Genomic DNA, 18,249 nt, shown 5'->3' on the forward strand with positions numbered 1-18,249 from the left:
GGTGCAACTTCCATCCAGGAACACGTTACCCGCACGTGTCATTCTTCCAGGGAGAAATGGGTGGATTTTAAACATGGAGAGAAACAGCAGCATCCCCAGCGCTTGGTAAAAATGACTGTGCTCCAGCAGCGTGCGCCGAGGGGCGGGGGCAGCACAGCAGAGCCCCGCTCACCCCCAGAGCAAACACCTTTTTCCTAGGAAAAAGCTTCTTTCCCTAGTTAAATAGAGGCTGGAGGAGTGCAAGCTGGGTGGAGGGGAGTGGAGGAGAGGTCCTCGCCAGGAAGAAAGGGAAGGAGCAATAAAGAGCCAGCTCTGGAGCGTGACTGGAGCGGCACGGGCTGGTAGGAGCCATAGGGAAATGGAGAAAAGGGAGTGGGAAGGAAGAGTCACCTTCCCTAGAGGTGTTAAAAAAGGGTGTAGATGTGGCACTTCAGGACGTGGTTTAATAGGCACGGTGGGGCTGGGCTGACACTTGGACTGGAGGAGCTTAAAGGATTTTTCCAACCTTAACCATTCCATGATTCTAAGAGGTTAGAAACTAGGAGGGTCTCTAGGAGCTGTTCACCCCCTCTACCTCATCTCTTCTCCTTTCACACTCCTGCTGAGACAAACAACCCTTGAAAAGAGTTTATTCCACAAAATTCAAGTGCTGGCCTCTAAACCAGCCCCACAATCGGCTCCTTCACACCAACCCTCACCCATGCGTCTGGTCCGGCCAAGCACACGTGGATCAGAGCAGGAGAGGTGCAGCTCAAACCTGAGCAAAGGAGCAGAAACACAAAGGTGCCATTGTGGATGGAGTGGAGGGAGCAGGCAGGACCGGGCTCTCTGCCTCCAGCAGCCCCGAAACCCAGGGGGCTGGGTACTACAGCTGCTCCCCTCACCGAGGCTGCCCCAGGCGAGCGCAGAGCACGGCCAGGTCTCGGAAGGGAAGCCTTGCTGACGGGGTCCTGTCCATGGGGGCGCAGGACGAGATGAGGGACTGCAGAGCACGGCTGTAAGCTGAGGGACACAGAGGCAGCATTAGCAGATCAGCATTTCACTTACGACCTGTGACTGGGGCCAGCTTCAGCCTTTTACCATAGAGCAGCTGTTCTTTTAAGATAAATCAACATTGTTTTAGCTTTCCACAGGCTTGTTTGCACATTCTGCACAGCCCTGATCACAAAGCAGTATGCCAACCAAAGCTGGAAAGCCAAAGATTTTTATAAAGCCCCAATTTCTCTATTACTTTCCCTCTAAAAGACAAGTCCCAGTTGCTCAGCCAGGTATTTTTCCAGGCTGTGCTCAAGATCAGAATCCTCAGCACAGATAGGACACGGATCTGGCCAGAGGAACCCACAGAGATCTGAGGGCTGGAGCATCTCCCATACGAGGACAGGCTGGGAGAGTTGGGGTTGTTGAGCTTGGGGAGAGAAGGCTCTAGGGAGACCTTAAGAGCAGCTTCCAGTCCTGAAAGGGGCTCCAGGAAAGCTGGGGTGGGGCTCTTGATCAGGGAGGGCAGGGAGAGGATGAGGGCAACGCTTTTGAGCTGAAAGAGGGGAGATTGAGATGCGATCTTAGGAAGAAATGTTTTGCTGTGAGGGTGGGGAGGCCCTGGCCCAGGCTGCCCAGAGCAGTGGTGGCTGCCCCATCCCTGGAGGGGTTCAAGGCCAGGTTGGACGGGGCTTGGAGCCCCTGATCCAGTGGGAGGTGTCCCTGCCCATGACAGGGGGTGGGACGGGATGGGCTTTGTGGTCCCTTCCAACCCAACCCTTTCCATGACCAGTGCCTCTTCCTCCTCAAAAGCAGGAGCTCCTACCTTTGTGGTTTTTATAGAAGACACAGTTGTTAGCACAGGTATCCGGGTGGGAGTCCCAGAAATCAGACCCGCAGAAGCACAGTGGGGGCAAGTCGATGTTACAGAGTTTTATCTTCTCCCTTATCTGAGCTCTTAGAGCTTCAATGTACCTGCCAGGGATAAAATGTTCACACTCTGCAAGTAACGCCCAGCTCTGCGCAAGGAGGGGGGATCCAGCCATACCTCACGTGCTCCTTATTCCGCTGCTGGTTTTCCTTAGTCTTTTTCCCTCTCCTCTCCTCCAGTTTGAGCCGGGCCAGGGTTTCGCAGGCTCCCATTCCCAGGGTGGGCTCTGGCTGCTCAGTCATCTCCTGCATCCTCTTCTCTTCCACTCGGCGCTCATTTTCCTTCTTGCTCTTAATCCTGTGGGCACACACATGCTTAGGGAAGAAGCTTCCCCACCCCAAACCTCCATTCCTCACTAGTCCCCATCTGTAAGATCAGGGCAAGGAGATGGAGATGCTGCTTTTGCCCAAACAACCCCCAGCAGGCAAAATGAACTCTGCACCAATTGCAGCATTGACTTCCTAACAACTTGAAATATAAAATGGTCAAAAATACTTCCCAAGCCTCCTTTTCCTGATATGGAAATATGAGCCTGTGAACGCTCTCCTGCCCTTGACCTCCTCCCACCTGCTACTTTTTTCATCACCCTGGACTTCTCCTTCCAGCTCCCTGCTGCATCACATGCACACATGCTTCTGTTATGAAGTGCCCACTGCAAGTCCCCAAAAGAGCTGCTCCTTCCAAAACCAAGAGCCATGTCTAGACTTTCAATAAACACCAGGAAGGACCAACAGCTCAGCTTCCCCACTTCTAATTTCTCCTGATTTTGGGGCACCCGGGATCCCGCTGTAAGCTGTCCTTGCAGCTTCTGGGATGGGGGCACAACAGAAGAGCGCTGGGTACAACAGAGAAGCTCCAAGGATCCCGCATCTACTCCAAAACAGGATTTAAGAGGCATTTTTAACCAAATCTTCCTCTGTTTCCTCCACCTGCCTTGCACCTACACGGCACTCCAGCCCTGGGGGAGGCAGCTGGGCTGTACAAGCCACGCCAAAGGCACAGCCCATTCCCTTGACAAGCGGCAATTACAGAGCACAAAGGCTTTAAGCTGAAGCATCTGCCATTTCATTCCCTCTAACAAGTACCAAATGCAATAACACATTACAGTCAAACACTGCCAAAGGCATTAAAATAAAAAAATCCAGGCTGGGTAGGAGCCAGAGGGAGGACACGCAATCGAATGAGGCATTGGGATGGTCCTCCGTTTATGGGGTCAAATCTTGACATCAAGAAGGAAAGTGCTTAAGCCAAACACCTCCAGTCAAGTTATAAACTCAAAAATGTTTTTTAAATGAAGTGGTAATAGAGCCTTAACTACTCCCCCATAAATCTTCTGCTACAGAAACCAAGGCCAAGGCCAACTTAAGGCTTTACACTAAGTAATTACAAAACCAGCTCTTTTCCATGTACTCTCCAAGCAGCTTTCGGCTCGAGCAGTGCCCCTGCAACCAAGACAACACATGCAATGAATGGTATCGCACTAACTCGGAACTCCCTGGTGTCTCGCCAGCACTTGCAGGGCAGGAGAAGGTCTCTGTAGCTCCCCAGTGCCAATTTAAATGTCAAGAATGCAGCAGGAGGAGCCTTTCTTTAGCCCTGCAATTCCTCTCCAAAAAGTGACCATGAAAATCCTGCCCCTGGGTGCCTGCCCTGCTCCCACAGAGCCTGGAGAGGACGCGGTCAGACCTCCATCGTTTTATTTTATGGCAAGGCAGAGACAAAAAAAACCCAAAACAAGCAATCAAACCAACCCACCCCTAAAGTGTCTTTCCTATTTTGGTGTGAGCTTGCAGAGCTCCTCCTTAAGGAGGTCCCGGAAAGGGAGATGACTGAACACCAAAACAAGGGCTGATACTTTTACACAGATAACGTTCTCAACTCTGGAACAAACGCTGGGAAATCTTTTTATTACACTATATACGTTTATAGCTGTGAGGGTGAAGGGTCTGGCATTAAAGGACCCAGAGATAAAGACCAGCTTAATGATGTGACCTCGCCTCAAAGTTTCTAAACACAGACTGTAGCATGGAGCAGGAACTGGCTGCCCAGGGAGGTGGCAGAGTCCCCATCCCCAGAGGTGTTTAAAAAGCAGATAGATGAGGTGCCTGGGGACATGATTTAGTAGTGGACAGGTACAGTTAGAGTTGGTGATCTTTAAGGTCTTTTCCAACCTATTGATTCTACAACTCTTTGATAGTAGCTTGGGGTCAGTTCCCAGGGGTCACAGTTTGGTAAGCTAGGACTCTCCCAGCCCAGTGGTTCAGCTCCTAACTCCTATCCACAATGCACTGGGACACAAAGTAAAGAGAGAAGCCCTGAGCACCTCTGAAGGGCTCGACACATCCCAAGGGTTACCCTTGGGCTGCTGGTTGAATAAATCCCACCCCAGGGCTCACAGACTGGGCACTGAAATAAACCCAGGGGACGAGGCAGGCTTTCCACCTGGCATTTGTATGGTGGACCTTCTCTCAACATACTCCCTGATTTCTAAAAAGCTGATAAAAGTGGTGGTTTTAACCCATTGGGGGCAGCTTGCAGCCAGAGGCAGAATGCTGCCCATGATATAGCAGGGTCCTATGAAGCTGGATAGTCTTCTCAGAGCCTCTGCATTTCATAGAATCATGGAAAGGGTTGGGTTGGAAGGAACCTAAAAGCCCATCCGGTTCCACCCCCTGCCACAAGCAGGGACACCTCCCACTGAACCAGGTTGCTCCAAGCCCCATCCAACCTGGCCTTGAACCCCTCCAGGGATGGGGCAGCCACCACTGCTCTGGGCAGCCTGGGCCAGGGCCTCCCCACTCTCACAGCAAAACATTTCTTCCTAACGTTTCTCTCATTCAATCTCTCTTCTCACAGCTGAAAACTGTCCTCCCTCATCCTGCCCCTGCACTCCCTGACCAAGAGCCCTTGCCCAGCTGCCCTGTAGCCCCCTTTGGGTGCAGAAGTGCTTTCCAAAACATCACTGCCTGTTCCCACCAGCCAAGCACACAAGACCTTTCCAGCTGCAAGAATGGCCCTGCCAGCAATGACGAAGCCGATACCAAGGGGTTGGTGCTCAGCCACATGTACTCACTCAGCGATTCTCTTCTGCCTCTCCCTCTGCCTCTGCTGTTCCCTCACTTGCTCTCGCTCGATGCTCATGAAGAGGCGCCTGTAACTCAGGTACTCGTTCTTGCGCTGCAGGAAAGAAGAGGCACCTTAGAGAAGGAGGCTGCGATTGATGTCAAGTGACATCAGCCCTCAGCTTGATTTCTGGAGCACATCTGTCAGGACAGAAACCTCGCTCCTTCCCCAGATCCTCAAATGTCTCCTACTGCATGTGCCCTGGGACAGAGAAGCTGAAGAGATGGCAGTTAGCTAGGAGAGGACTAAGACATCTTGGAGTATTAGAGGGCATTGTACCAGCATCCCTCAACTGAACCTTCGTATGGATGGAAGCTCTGCCACCTGAGAAATTTCTGAACACTCACTTTACTGTTGGTAGAAGAGCCAATTCCCACTTGAACCCTCTTTACCAGAGCGCTAAAAGCTACAGGCCAAGGATTTTGACCCACCTTGGGACTGGTGGTCCTCTGCGCTTCACTGGAAGCCTGTACCTCCAAAAAAACCAAACGTACAACACCGAGCTGGACCCACTGCGAGCAGAAGAACCACAGAGGTGGCAGGGTTGCTGAGACAAATCCACAAGCCCTGCAGGGAACAACTCCTATACAGACACTTGAACATGAAGAGGTTTAACGTCTGGGCTTCTACTTAATCCCACAGATGCACAAGGGCAGGGAAACCTCCTGGCTGACACTCACACCTCAAGTCCTCCCATGGGAATCAGTGGGTACGCAGCAAGCCTGAACTCCACAAGGCCAGAAAGCCTAAAGCACAGATTTTTCCTCATCAACACCAAGAGTTTTGGGCTGCATTCATCCATCTCGCTCAGCGGAGAGAGCCCTGCACACCTGGAGATAAAGGAGCAGGAGGGATTGCCAGGCTGAAAGGGGAGAGAGCTGGGTGGAAAAACCCAATGCGGAAGAGAGAACTGCAAAACCAGTTATCTCAGTGTGGATCAGAGCCAAGGAGATAAAAAGCAAGGGGCAGAGGGAGCCGCTCAGTGAAGGAACAGCTTGACAGGCCCCAGCTGCTGTCACGCTGTCCAGAAACCACAACCGGATTGCAGATCAGCTGGTTGGAAAAATGCATGTAAGGAACAAAAAAAACAGGCAGTTCCTACAAAGTCCTATGGAGTTTTACAGCGTGAGCTGCAGGAAAGCCGACTAGGGAAGAGGGAAGTGTTCTTCTTCACATCAGAAAGCAAGAGGAAAATAAAAGTCACTTCCTTTACGCATCCAAAAGAAACATCTTCTCTTTCATCACCTACATTAGCACGAGGCAAACAGTCCCTGACACAGGCTGGAAAGCCCTGGTCACTCTCTGTGCTGGAAAGCAACCAGCCTGGTGCCTGCTTGGTGCCGATATGGCAGAAAGCTTTGTATTCTCTGCCTTACACCCAAATAAGATAAAGGGAGGTTTGTTCTTCCCTTTTTTAAGCATTTTTGGCAGCTTACAACTTTCTCCATGCAACTTTCTCCAAGAAAGCAATACTTTTGGTTTGCCAGGCAAATTAAATGAAGCCTGTTTCTCCTCCAGCCCTTCCGTGTTATTCAGACCCCGGATTCGGCAGCAGGAGCACGTGATGGTCACTCTTACAGTCACAGCAGACCTTTAGAAAAGAACTCCGTAGCTTTGCCCGTGACCTGAGACACCATCAGCCCCAGCAAACTCATGAACCTAGCAAATGCTTCATACATTAAGGCTGCTCTTGAGGCTTCTTATCTGAGCTGGCAGCTACCACTGTTCTCAACACCTTCCAGTCCTGAAACAGAGACAAAACAAAGAGGACTTGGCTCCAGCAGACAAACCTGTTTCTTGGTTTCCTCTTGGTCTACACCATCCCAGAGTAGGAGGGGAGGCGGGTAATTGGTGTGAGGCCTCTGGGGAGGCTCGGGCGAGCTCGGGTCCTTCACTGATCCATCGCAGAACTGGAAGACAATGTAAAAGAGTAGAATCAGCATCCTCACAAACAAGTTTCTCATCTTCCCCCAGCAAAACACTTCTCCACGCACAACCCCTACAGTCATCAACAGGGTAACTCACCCCCTTTTTCGGGATATAGGTTGGCTACAGAAAGGAGAGAAACGTGTGACACCTCCATGTCAAAGCTTGAGCACCAAAGCTTTATCAAAACACGCCCAAAGGTATCCCTGGAGGAGGTTCCCTGTTTAGTTTAAAACTGGATTCATACCTCCCCTCCTCAAACTTTCATTCTGAACTTTGTGAAGCGAAACAAAAATGACAGTAACAGAAGTGTCAAGAGAGCCATGCCCCAAAAGCTCAGTGTAAACCTCTGCCTTCTTCCGTCTGCTCGGTATTTGTGAAGCCAGTATTTCTGCTCCTGGCTGAAATCCCTAGCAAGCCCTACAGGATTTGCCAACTACTCCAGGTAATCAGAGCAAAGCATTTCCACACCTCAGATGTTAACAAAAGAGGAATCAATAAATACATGAGCTCAGTCCTCACAAACAGACAGAATGGGGCTGCCTCAAAGGGAGGTGTTTCCCCAGCCCCTGAGGCACAGGAATCACCACAGCAGTGATTCCCCAGTTTCCCCCTTCTGATGCAGAGCTTTTTGCTCTCTTTTCTAGGAGGTTTCTGGCTGATAGACGCAGCACCCCCAGCTCTCCCACCCGCTGCTGCCTGCAAGCGGGGCAGCCGGAGCAGAGGTGCTGCAGGCCCTGCTGGCTGCACTTCGCGGTTCACAGTTACGCACACAATGCAATTGCACCCTCACTTTCAGATTTCCGCTGAGTGCCAGCCAACTGGCACCAGGAGGCAGGCACAAATAAAACCCCTTTGGAAGCCAAAGCTGAAAGACGAAAGCAGTGAAACAGAAGCCATCAATCTTGCTTAGCTCCAACATCGCTCTCAAACCTGTTTGGATGACAGTAGGCTCAAGAGTTAACCAGGCCTGAGGGAGGAACTGCTCTACTCCTGCAGCAGCCTCGCCACCTCTGCTGAAATAAACCAAATGATTTAAACCCTTTAAGACCAACTGGCCCAGCCCTGTACAAGTCTTACCTTTTCAAATTCAGTTTTGATGTAGAAGTCATCATCGTGCTCAGCCCGATGCGGGTCTGTCCTCTGGTCCTGCAGTTCAGCTGGAAGATCGTGGTGTCCTGTGAGAAGCAGTTCCTCATTCTCATCTGCTGCGGGCATTGTGGAAGTCTTGCAAGACTCTGGTTTCTGGAGAAGGGAGGAGACGAGTGTAAATATGGAACTGAACTGCAGCTGCTTTGGTGCCTAGGGCAAACTCAACACCCTCGCACACGGGTAAGAGGTAGCTTTAACCCAAGGGCGGCTTGTTCTGCAGAACAGCTGAGATCTGGCAAGCAGCAACACAACGTGTTTGAGTATCACTGCAGGGCACAAGAGCCAGAAAATCACAGTTTAGCAGGGCAACTTGTGATTACGTTCTCATCAACCGCACAAACAGAAGGAGGGATGTGTGGGGCAAAGGAAAGACAAGGAGAAAACCTCTTCAGTTTTGCAACTGCAAGGAGCTGGGGTGTGATGGGATCTCCGGAGCGACGCTCGGGTGGGTAACACACTCCTTCAGATGGTGAGTGGGCAGGCTCCCCACTGGCAGTTAACAATGTTTTGAGATGCAGCAGATTGTTTCCTACAAACTAAAAAACTGAAATGCCAGAAGCAAGCTTGGAGCCAGAATGGTTTTTTTCCTTGCCTGCGTCTGTTCAGGAAGAAAAGAACAGGACTGCAGAGAGAGGGAGAGGATGGATCAAGGGAGGAGAGCAGGTCACGCCAGGGATCCCTCGAGATGGCTCTGACGCCACCAGATGATGATGGAAGGATGGAGGAGAGCCCAGAGTTAGTCTGAACATGAAATTATTTGACAGGCTTAGAAGAATTCCCATCAACCCTGTTTTGATGGAAACAACACAAAAAGAACTTCTTTGGTGAGGAAAAGGGAATAGAAAAGAACCGTTACTGCTTTGTAAGGATGCGCTGAAGTCCTGAATGTAGAAGGAAATGAAACTGTGGGGAAAAAAAAAAAAACAACTTTGGTGAGTGATTAGTAAAAGAAAACAATTTGGGACCTACAGCAGTCTGCCAGCCCCAAAAGGCAAAGCAGCTGAAGACCTGGTGAACAGGATCATCTGAAAAACAGGTCAGGTCATTTCCATGCAATTACCACCTACATATCTGCTTGGGAAAGGGGGGAGAAACTTGAAATGGTTTTGACCTGAAAAGTCTCTGGGAGAGAGGAAGAGCAATGATTTGGGGAACATGGATCACCAGCTGCAGGGAATGCAACTCTGGAGAAGGGAGGAGGAAAAAGAGGAAGGCAGAAGCTAGGCCTGAAGGAGAAGTAGCAGCTCCTTTACACTAAGCAAGGGAAAACGGCCTGGCCAGAGGGAAGAGACAAGCGGTGCAGTGTGAGACAGCCCTGGCCGAGCCCCGGGCTCCTTCTGTGCCCATGATTCACGCGAGAACGGAGGAAGTGGAACACAGGTTAGATTATTGAAGGAATCATGCAGGAGAAAACACAAGCACGTGGGGACAAAACAACAAAACAAGTGTCAGAAAGGCCAAAGCTCTAAGTAGAATATGAAAGATCAAGGTAACAAGTCAGCTTTAGTAAGAGAGACTAAAGGACACACTCCTCAAGGAGGGTAGCTATCAGAGGACACGAGCAGCAGCAGCATTTTATCCTTCTGGGCACCAGCAGTCAGCCCAGGGCACACTCTGAGCTCACAACAGCAGCCAGAACAACATTGGATTATCATTGGGAAGGAGAAGTCCAACTATTCTGCGGAGCTGAGGTTTTTCAGCAGGCAGGACCTGCCCTCGGTTACTGCCAGGAGAGGCAGACAAGCTGCTGAGAGGACCCACCTGCCCCACAGGAAGCCCAGTTCATCACAAAAGGGCACAAGGAGTGTCTGTGTTTAAACAGAGGAAACACCAAAGATAAGCTCTTGAGACTAAAATCTTAGCTGGAAAAACAAGAGGAAATCACTTTGCAAACTGCCTGTAAGGTGCTAGAAAAAGAGATAAGCAGCAGCCAGCATAAATGCATCAAGGGCCAGTCATGGCTAGCTGGTCTGAATTTCTCCCGTACCCAAAGAGGCCTCAGGCAAAGTCCAGCAACAATCTTGATTTTAACTTCACTTTTGACTTCCAGCTCAGCTTTTGATGCAGCCTATTCAGCACTTGTGTAAGGAAATGCCTGTTAGATGGAGCTGTTACATCGGAGGTGCAATATTGACTAAAAACACCATCCAGATGCAGCCTCGGGAGTTCCCTGCACAAAAATAAAGACATAATTAAATGGGCCCTGCTTGATGATTTCAATACCAGCCTGGATGATGGCAGCACCTTGATTACATTTGCTGACTCCACCGAGCTTGAAGTTGCAGAATTATTTGAGAACAGGCTAAAAATGTTCGGGTTCAACCTAAAGAAATCAGTTGGAATGGACAGCACAAGGGAATTCCACAAGGACGAATGTGAAGGGCAAGACAGGGCACTCTGGAGCAATTATCAGGGCACTTAAGCCCCTGGCAGCCTTTTGCATCTGAAGAGAAGGGAATACGCTCCTGTCCCGCTGAGCTGCAAACACAGCCAACCTTCAGACCAGGAGAAAGAATCAGATTAATATTAGAGCTTTTTTATCTCTAGTATCTTAGAGTAATGAAAGAGTAACGCAATAAATCAATAAATTCTTTCTAGAATTAATTGCCTGGGGAAGCTGTTCAGTCCTCTTTCCCCAAGGTTTGAGAGCAGAGTTGAGCAGGCTCAGGCAGGAAAATGGCCCAGGATTCCTGCCAGCTGCGATGACTTGCCACTGGACTCTGGTTTGCACGGGCAGTGACTCTATTATCCATGTGAGGTTTTAGTGCTGCTAATAGCCAAGTAAGGAATCACTCCATCTTGCTGAGCAGTCTGAACACACTGAGGACAGGATGTATCTTTAGTGTCTGAGATAGACAGGAGGCTTTGGAACCCGTATTTACACTGTTTCTGTAAAGTTTGTTTGCAAAGCTGACTGCCTTGAACAGAAATCCAACAGCACGTGGAGGAGGAAGAGACAGGCTAGCCCTTACATAAAAGGTATTTTCTAGATAACAGCCAGCCAAGAGCTACTTCACCTTTGATGAACCCAAGAAAGAGACGGGAATGAAGAATTGCAAGATGGGCAGGAAACTGGCTCCAGAGAAGGCAATATGACAAAATATCAGGTTGGGTTGCTGCTGGTGTTCTCCAGGCTGGACAAAGGATGGCAGTTTAAGAAAGGTCTTGGCACAGAAAGCAAGATAATAGCTTGGGCGGGGGGCGGGGAAGCTGTACTTGAGAACTGGAGTGATAAAAGTAAGATGAAATTCAGCAGAATAAAAAGCGAGGCACTGGGGACTGACCTCCTCACATGGGTACTGGGTACTGCTTCAAGGAAAGCAGACGCCTGCCAACAATTCCCTACCAGAAACCAGCCCTGGATGCAGAAAACCCTCCAGATCTTTGCCACCCAGAGCAAACAAGGGATTGATGCGATGGGAAAATTTGTTGAGTTTCCTTTAAGAAATAAAGCCACCTAAGGGGAGGGCTGATCATCACATGCCTCCCAGATACCCAGATCATAATCTCAGCCTTTAAAGAGGTTTTTTTGCATTCTAGCTGCCTTATTTATTTCTTGTTAGTTTGCAAAGAGAGATGTTTTCACCCACTTCATTCTGCTGCCTTGTCTGAAAGGCAGCAGGAACACAGCCCTTGGGCCACCAAAATCCAGGGGCTGATCATCAGGTGGGTTAAGAAAGCCCAGTTTGTTTCACTTTTGCTGGAGATTCACTGGACTTTTCTTTGGATTTCCTACTTAGAGACAGATCTTCAACAGTCTGCAAGGTTAACTCCTCTCACCCTGCCCCAGGCACTCCCCCACTCACCTCTTGCCTCCAGACACCACCGGGGAGTCGAGGAGAACCCGTTCCTTGGGACACAGTTTTGCAAGACGCCAGCCTGCGCCGAACTTGCCTCATGGTTTTGCTAAGCTGCCATTCAAAGCGAAGGTTCAAAGACAAGACCAAAGAGGAGGTCACTGGCTGCTTTCTGGGAGGGCTATGCCGAGGTGAGCTGCACAGATGAAATCACCTGATGGACCCTGCTCCAATCAAGGTGCTTTCCCAAGGCAGCACAACAAAACACACAATCAGCCTCGCAGCTGGCTATAAGATAACCTGCAACCCCAGCTCTCTTTCAGAGCTACCCCAGTGCCTTGAAACCCTGGCCCAGGCACAGGAAAGGACTCGGTTACAGCTCATCCACTCCCAAATCGCCTTGCTGAGATGCCAAAAGTCCCCGATGGTCCTGCCCAGTGTCCAAACAAAAAGTGAATGCTCCAAGGGAAGCAGCGCTTGAACCAGAATAACTCCAGCTCCTAGGTGAACACACATGCTATCTAAAACACCAGGTGCACCACATAATCACTATTAAAACCAGCTTAAAAGAGTCCCCAAGGCAGGCTTTTCAAGATCTCGTGATCCCATATTCCTTTTCCACAGGACACAGGCTGCAAGGAGGTGGCACCACCTAGTGCCTCCTCTCCGACACAACCACCCTGCGTGCGGATGGAAAATACGCTGTATGGACAAGCAGCAGTGCAAGGACAACCACGGCATCCTCCAGGACAGCATTTACTCTCAGTTTTGAGGCTCTGATAAGAGCTACAGAGGAGTACAACAGGATGCACACAATCACCGTAAAGGTCTTCTCCATCCAAAACCATTCTATGAAGAAATCAGAGTGAAAGTGTAAGCCCACTCTTCATTCAGTACAAAAAAAAAAATAGGGATGTGTTGGAAAAGAGAATCACAGAATGGTTTGGGTTGGAAGGGAACTCAAAGCCCATCCAGTTGCACCCCTGCCACGGACAGGGACACCTCCCACTGGATCAGGAGCTCCAAGCCCCGTCCAACCTGGCCTTGAACCCCTCCAGGGATGGGGCAGCCACCACTGCTCTGGGCAACCTGGGCCAGGGCCTCCCCACCCTCACAACAAAACATTTCTCCCTAAGATCGCATCTCAATCTCCCCTCTTTCAGCTCAAAACCGTTCCCCTCGTCCTCTCTCTGCCCTCCCTGATCCAGAGCCCCTCCCCAGCTTTCCTGGAGCCCCTTTCAGGATGGAAGCTGCTCTAAGGTCTCCCTGGTGCCTTCTCTTCTCCAGGCTGAACAACTTCTATTTCAAACCACAAGCATGATGAAGTTGGGATGAAGAATGCAGGAGGGGAGCGGCTCACCTGGGTGGCTTGCTGCAGAAACGGCTCGCTTGGCATCCCTTGCTGCTGTGCCAGGCTGGCACAAGCGCCGGGACCACAGATGGGGGGCACAGGGCAGCTCCGGAACAGGCATGTGTTCTTCCTGGGAGTCAAGCGCAGCGCAGAGTCCGAGTACTGCACAGCAATGCTGCTCTCCCTCTCTGCCTGCCCAGACACAGACCCCAGCGTTAGAAAGCCACGTGCAAATCCCTAACCATCGCCTAGCAGGACATGGCACGTGCTGCGTGAGAGCTGCTGGCTCAGTTTGGTGGCATTTCTTGGGATGGACATTTTTGTTTGCCATGCCGAGAGGGGCACGAAGGCACCTGTGGGCTTTCAGTCTGGGGCAGAGCTCGCAGAGTTACATGAGGACATCCTCACTCAGCCATGCCTCCCAAACCCTGAAAAGAGCCCAAACATCCCAGTGGGGCCAACACTGTTGCCATTTCAGTGCGCTCCCTTTTTGCTCCACAGTCAGCTTCTGGCAAGGGTTCCTGGCAGTTGTTTAAGAGTAGAAAGGATTAAATATATTCACAGGATAACCTAGAAAAAGCCCACAGGGAACCAGGAATGTGGAGACAGCCAGAACGTGTTGCTTGTGAAATATCTGATTATCCTGGAATACGGATAGCAGAAATGTGCTGTTACAACCCAGAAACATCCACATCACTCACAACTCTGGCCTGGCTGTTTTTTAACCCCACGCAATACTGCACAGGGCACTAAGATTCTGTTCTGCTGCCCAAGAGAGGCGGCGACCTTTCTGCAGGGAGGCAAAGGGCTTGTAAAACACTTTCAGCACCAGGGCGAGCCAAGGTGTCACGCTGACTTTGCCTGAAGAGACACACAGGCTCTGCCGTGGCCACGCATTGTCTCACCTTTCCACATTTACACCCTGACAGCAGGCTTTTTTTTTCCCTGATTTACACTGGTTTCAGAGAAGTTTCTCCTCCAAGACTCCGCGTGAGGCAGGGCCAAAGATCTGCTTACCGCTTCATAGGATTTCTGCAGCTGCTGCTTTCTTCGCATCCTGACCAGCTGATTTACCCGCTGCTTCACCTCCCCCTGGAAACGCCGCAGGCTGGCTGCCTTCTCCCGCTGCTGCTCCTTCAGCTCTGCCTCCACCCGAGACGCTGAATCCTGCAAGAGGTGAAAGCAGTCTTCACAAGATTTCTGCTACACAGCATCATTACAGCAGCTTGTATTCTATCTTCCCTTCCCACACCTGCATCTACAAGCCAGGCAACCAGCACCCAGAGCAAACTTCACCATGTTTCATTTCAAAATCTGTGCAGAAACAGCTTGGATAATGTCTTGGAGTTATTGTGAGCTTGGATCTAACCTAGCCAGCCAGATACAGCGTGCACACCTCCTCCTTTAACATGCTGCAATGCACACCGAAGGAAAAAAAGGAGGCAGCCTCACACAGCAGCTCCCAGCTCTTGCTGCCACAAAAGGATGCTCAAATCAAATGCTGAGTTGGGGTTGTTCAGCCTGGAGAAGAGAGGGCACCAGGGAGACCTTAGAGCAGCTTCCAGTCCTGAAAGGGGCTCCAGGAAAGCTGGGGAGGGGCTCTGGATCAGGGAGTGCAGGGATAGGATGAGGAGAACGGTTTTGAGCTGACAGAGGGGAGATTGAGATGAGATTCTAGGAAGAAATGTTTTGCTGTGAGGGTGGGGAGGCCCTGGTGCAGGTTGCCCAGAGCAGTGGTGGCTGCCCCCTCCCTGGAGGTGCTCAAGGCCAGGATGGATGGGGCTTGGAGCAACCACATCCAGTGGGAGCTATGTCCCTGCTCACGGCAAGGTGGAACTGCATGGACTTCTAGGTTCCTTGCAACTCAAACAATTCCATAATTCTATGAAACACCCAAAGCCCAGACTCTGATCCCATTAATGCTCCGCAAGGCTGGATGTGTATCAGGGCAGAAGTTTACAGAGCATGTAGCTGCTCCAAGAATGTTTTTATCTGAAGATTAGGAAAAAAAAAAAAAAATCAGAGTCTTGTACAGTTCTCGCGTTGAAGCCTTTCCAGGCAGTTCTGCTGCTACTACGACAGCGTAAAGCAAACCAGTATTGCTCTCCTGCTCTTACCACAGTGAGGGGAGAGGAAAGGAGCAAGTCTGAAAATCAACTTAGCAAATGCTGTGTCGGATGCTTCCTGCATCCCGCTGAATGCCAGGAACATCACTAGCAGCAAAGCCAGGGCAGTACAATCACCCAAAAGCAGAAGGTGGGGAGAAACCAGCACTGTTAACACTGAAACCAAGACAGAGCAGCACGAAACGAAGCTGGTGAAGGGGCTGGAGAACAGGCCTTATGAGGAATGGCTGAGAGAGCTGGGGGTGTTTAGCCTGGAGAAGAGGAGGCTGAGGGGAGACCTCATTGCTCTCCACAACTACCTGAAAGGCGGTTGTGGAGGGGAGGGTGATAACCTCTTCTCCCAAGTGACAGGGGACAGGACAAGAGGGAATGGCCACAAGCTCTGCCAGGGGAGATTTAGGCTGGACATTAGGAAAAAATTTTTCACAGAAAGGGTCATTGAGCACTGGCAGAGGCTGCCCAGGGAGGGGGTTGAGTCACCTTCCCTGGAGGTGTTTAAGGCACGGGTGGATGAGGTGCTAAGGGACATGGTTTAGTGTTTGACAGGAACGGTTGGACTCGATGATCCGGTGGGTCTCTTCCAACTGGGTTATTCTATGAGTCTATGAAACGGCACCACAGGCAACTTGCTTCTCTCCCTGGCATCTGTCTTACCAGCAGTTCCAATGGAAGAGATATGAATCATTGACTCATAGAACGGTTTGGGTTGGAAGGGACCCCAAAGCCCATCCAGTCCCACCCCCTGCCATGGGCAGAGACACCGCCCACTGGATCAGGGGCTCCAAGCCCCATCCAACCTGGCCTTGAACACCTCCAGGGAGGGGGCAGCCACCACTGCTCTGGGAAACCTGCACCAGGGCCTCCCCACCCTCACAGGACGCATTTCTTCCTATGGTTTCATCTCACTCTCCCCTCTTTCATCTTCAAAACGTTCCTCCTCATCCTATCCCTGCACTCCCTGATCAAGAGCCCCTCCCCAGCTTTCCTGGAATCCTTTTCAGGACTGGAAGCTGCTTTAAGGTCTCCCTTCTCTTCTCTTCTGTTCTCTTCTCCAGGCTTTGGAACATCAAATCCAGAGGTCCAGCTAAAATTCAGAGCACAGAGCACACAACATGGATAACGAAGCAATCAACAGCAGCTGATTAGAGCCCTGCCTGGACTCCCACCTGACGGATTCTTAAAACAGATGCATTTCTCCTAAAATAACGCAGATTATTTGAGGGGAATCAAACTCGGGGCCCATGTAAACACAACACAAAGCTACATGGGCACCACAGCCATTTCTGACTCTACTCAAAATCACAAAAATCATTTTTCTTTTTTGAAGCGTTATTCCCAGCTGCCTTCAGAAAATAAAACCCTTTTCAGCTCCAATTGCCCTCACGGAGTTTACTGGAGCAACTAGGGGCTTGGAGACATCGCTGGTCAGTGCTGAATGAGCCCAAGCCCCTGCAGCACTCACAAAGGCCGGGCTCTGCTGGGGCCCTGCTGGGGCACTCTCCACCCAGACACCGACAGGGACCACGCTCTGGTTCCGCTGGGCCAGCACCCGACAGCCCTGCCGCGGGGGTCTCGCCTGGTACCCCCCCAGCCGCTCCTTTGAGGGTGGCAGCATCCCAGCACCGCGGTGGCATCAGCCCTGGGGAACAGGAGAGGAGGGGAGCGTGACCTCAGGCCCCTCAACCTGTGCCCAGAGCCGACCCCCCGCCCCAATCTCCTGCAACCCAGAGCCACCTCCCTCCTCCATGGGGTGCCCTGCTGCTGCCCCCCAGTTATCCAGCCCCAGGGCACCCCACGGGAGCCCTACAGCCTCCCCCACCTCCCCAGCTGGTCTAGAGACCCCCCATTTACCCCCCTATCCCAATGCACCCCCTGATCCCTATCGGCCCACTCCCCCCAAAGCCCTCAGTGCTCCCCATCACCCACGAGCACCCCCAAACCCTGCAGACCCTCCTCTCACACCTCAGTACGCCCAAGCACTGCATCCCCTCCCCTCCCCGCTGGCTACCCACAGTTGCTGCCTCCCCTCCCTGCTAGGCACCCAAACCCCTGCACCCCCTCCCCTCACACCTGGACACCCCCCAAAACTCTGCCTCCCCTCTGCTCCTCACTCCTGGGCAGCCCTAAATCCCGCATCCCCTCCCCGCACCCCCTCTCTTCCCGCCCCTGGGCACCCGCAGCCCCTGCACGGCCTCCCCTGGGCACCCTGCAGCCCTCACCCCCAGGAACCCCCAGACCTCGCACCCCCCTCACACCCCCAGACCCCGACAACCGCCGCTTCCGCCAGCGCCTGGATCCCGCCGCCTCTTCCGTCCTGTTGGCCCCGCCCACATCCCCGCCCGCAGCCAATCACAGCCCCGACCCTGCCCCCACAGCCCCGCCTCAGCCAATCACAGCGCGGCACCGGCCCCGCCCGCAGCCAATCATAACCCGGCTCGCAGCCAATCACAGTCCTGGGGCCGCGGGTTCGCGTCCCGCCCCGGGCGGCCACGTTGGGAGTCTGTGTCTCCCCGAGCGCCCTGGAAGCGCCCCTCGAGCCCCCTGAATCACTGCCCGCAGCGTCCCAGAAGCTCCCCCGGCCCCGCGAGAACTGAAATGCCCCTCATTAATCCCTGTAGTGTTCCCCCTGGCAGCCTTGAATCATAGAATCACAGAATAACCAGGTTGGAAGAGACCCACCGGATCATCGAGTCCAACCATTCCTATCAAAATCCCCACAGTTCTCAGCCCCCAGCGTCCTCCCCAAGAGCCTCCCCATCGCATCGCCCCAAAGCATCTCCCCCACTCCCGCAGCACCCCCAAAACGTCTCTCAGAGCCTCTCCCCAGATGTCTGCTCACAGTGCCCACCTAAAATCCCCCCCCAACAG

General features: G+C 51.9%; 1 protein-coding gene across 1 annotated transcript; it reads right to left on the reverse strand.

Moving 5' to 3' along the window:
• Nucleotides 1-627: 627 nt before the first annotated feature.
• CCDC15 (coiled-coil domain containing 15) lies at nucleotides 628-17,679 on the reverse strand. The gene is made up of 12 exons (XM_069881836.1): nucleotides 17,654-17,679; nucleotides 16,844-17,020; nucleotides 14,273-14,422; nucleotides 13,265-13,447; nucleotides 11,914-12,018; nucleotides 8,036-8,200; nucleotides 6,820-6,939; nucleotides 4,980-5,083; nucleotides 2,024-2,203; nucleotides 1,802-1,950; nucleotides 885-1,002; nucleotides 628-757 (listed from the first exon to the last, which is right to left on the reverse strand). Exons 2-12 carry the CDS (start codon nucleotides 16,994-16,996, stop codon nucleotides 643-645), a joined length of 1,542 nt encoding a protein of 513 aa, XP_069737937.1. The 5' UTR covers nucleotides 16,997-17,020; nucleotides 17,654-17,679; the 3' UTR covers nucleotides 628-642.
• Between the last annotated feature and the right edge of the window lie 570 nt (nucleotides 17,680-18,249).

The sequence above is a fragment of the Phaenicophaeus curvirostris genome, unplaced genomic scaffold (genome assembly GCF_032191515.1).
Source record: "Phaenicophaeus curvirostris isolate KB17595 unplaced genomic scaffold, BPBGC_Pcur_1.0 scaffold_69, whole genome shotgun sequence".
NCBI classification, from domain to species: Eukaryota; Metazoa; Chordata; class Aves; order Cuculiformes; family Cuculidae; genus Phaenicophaeus; species Phaenicophaeus curvirostris.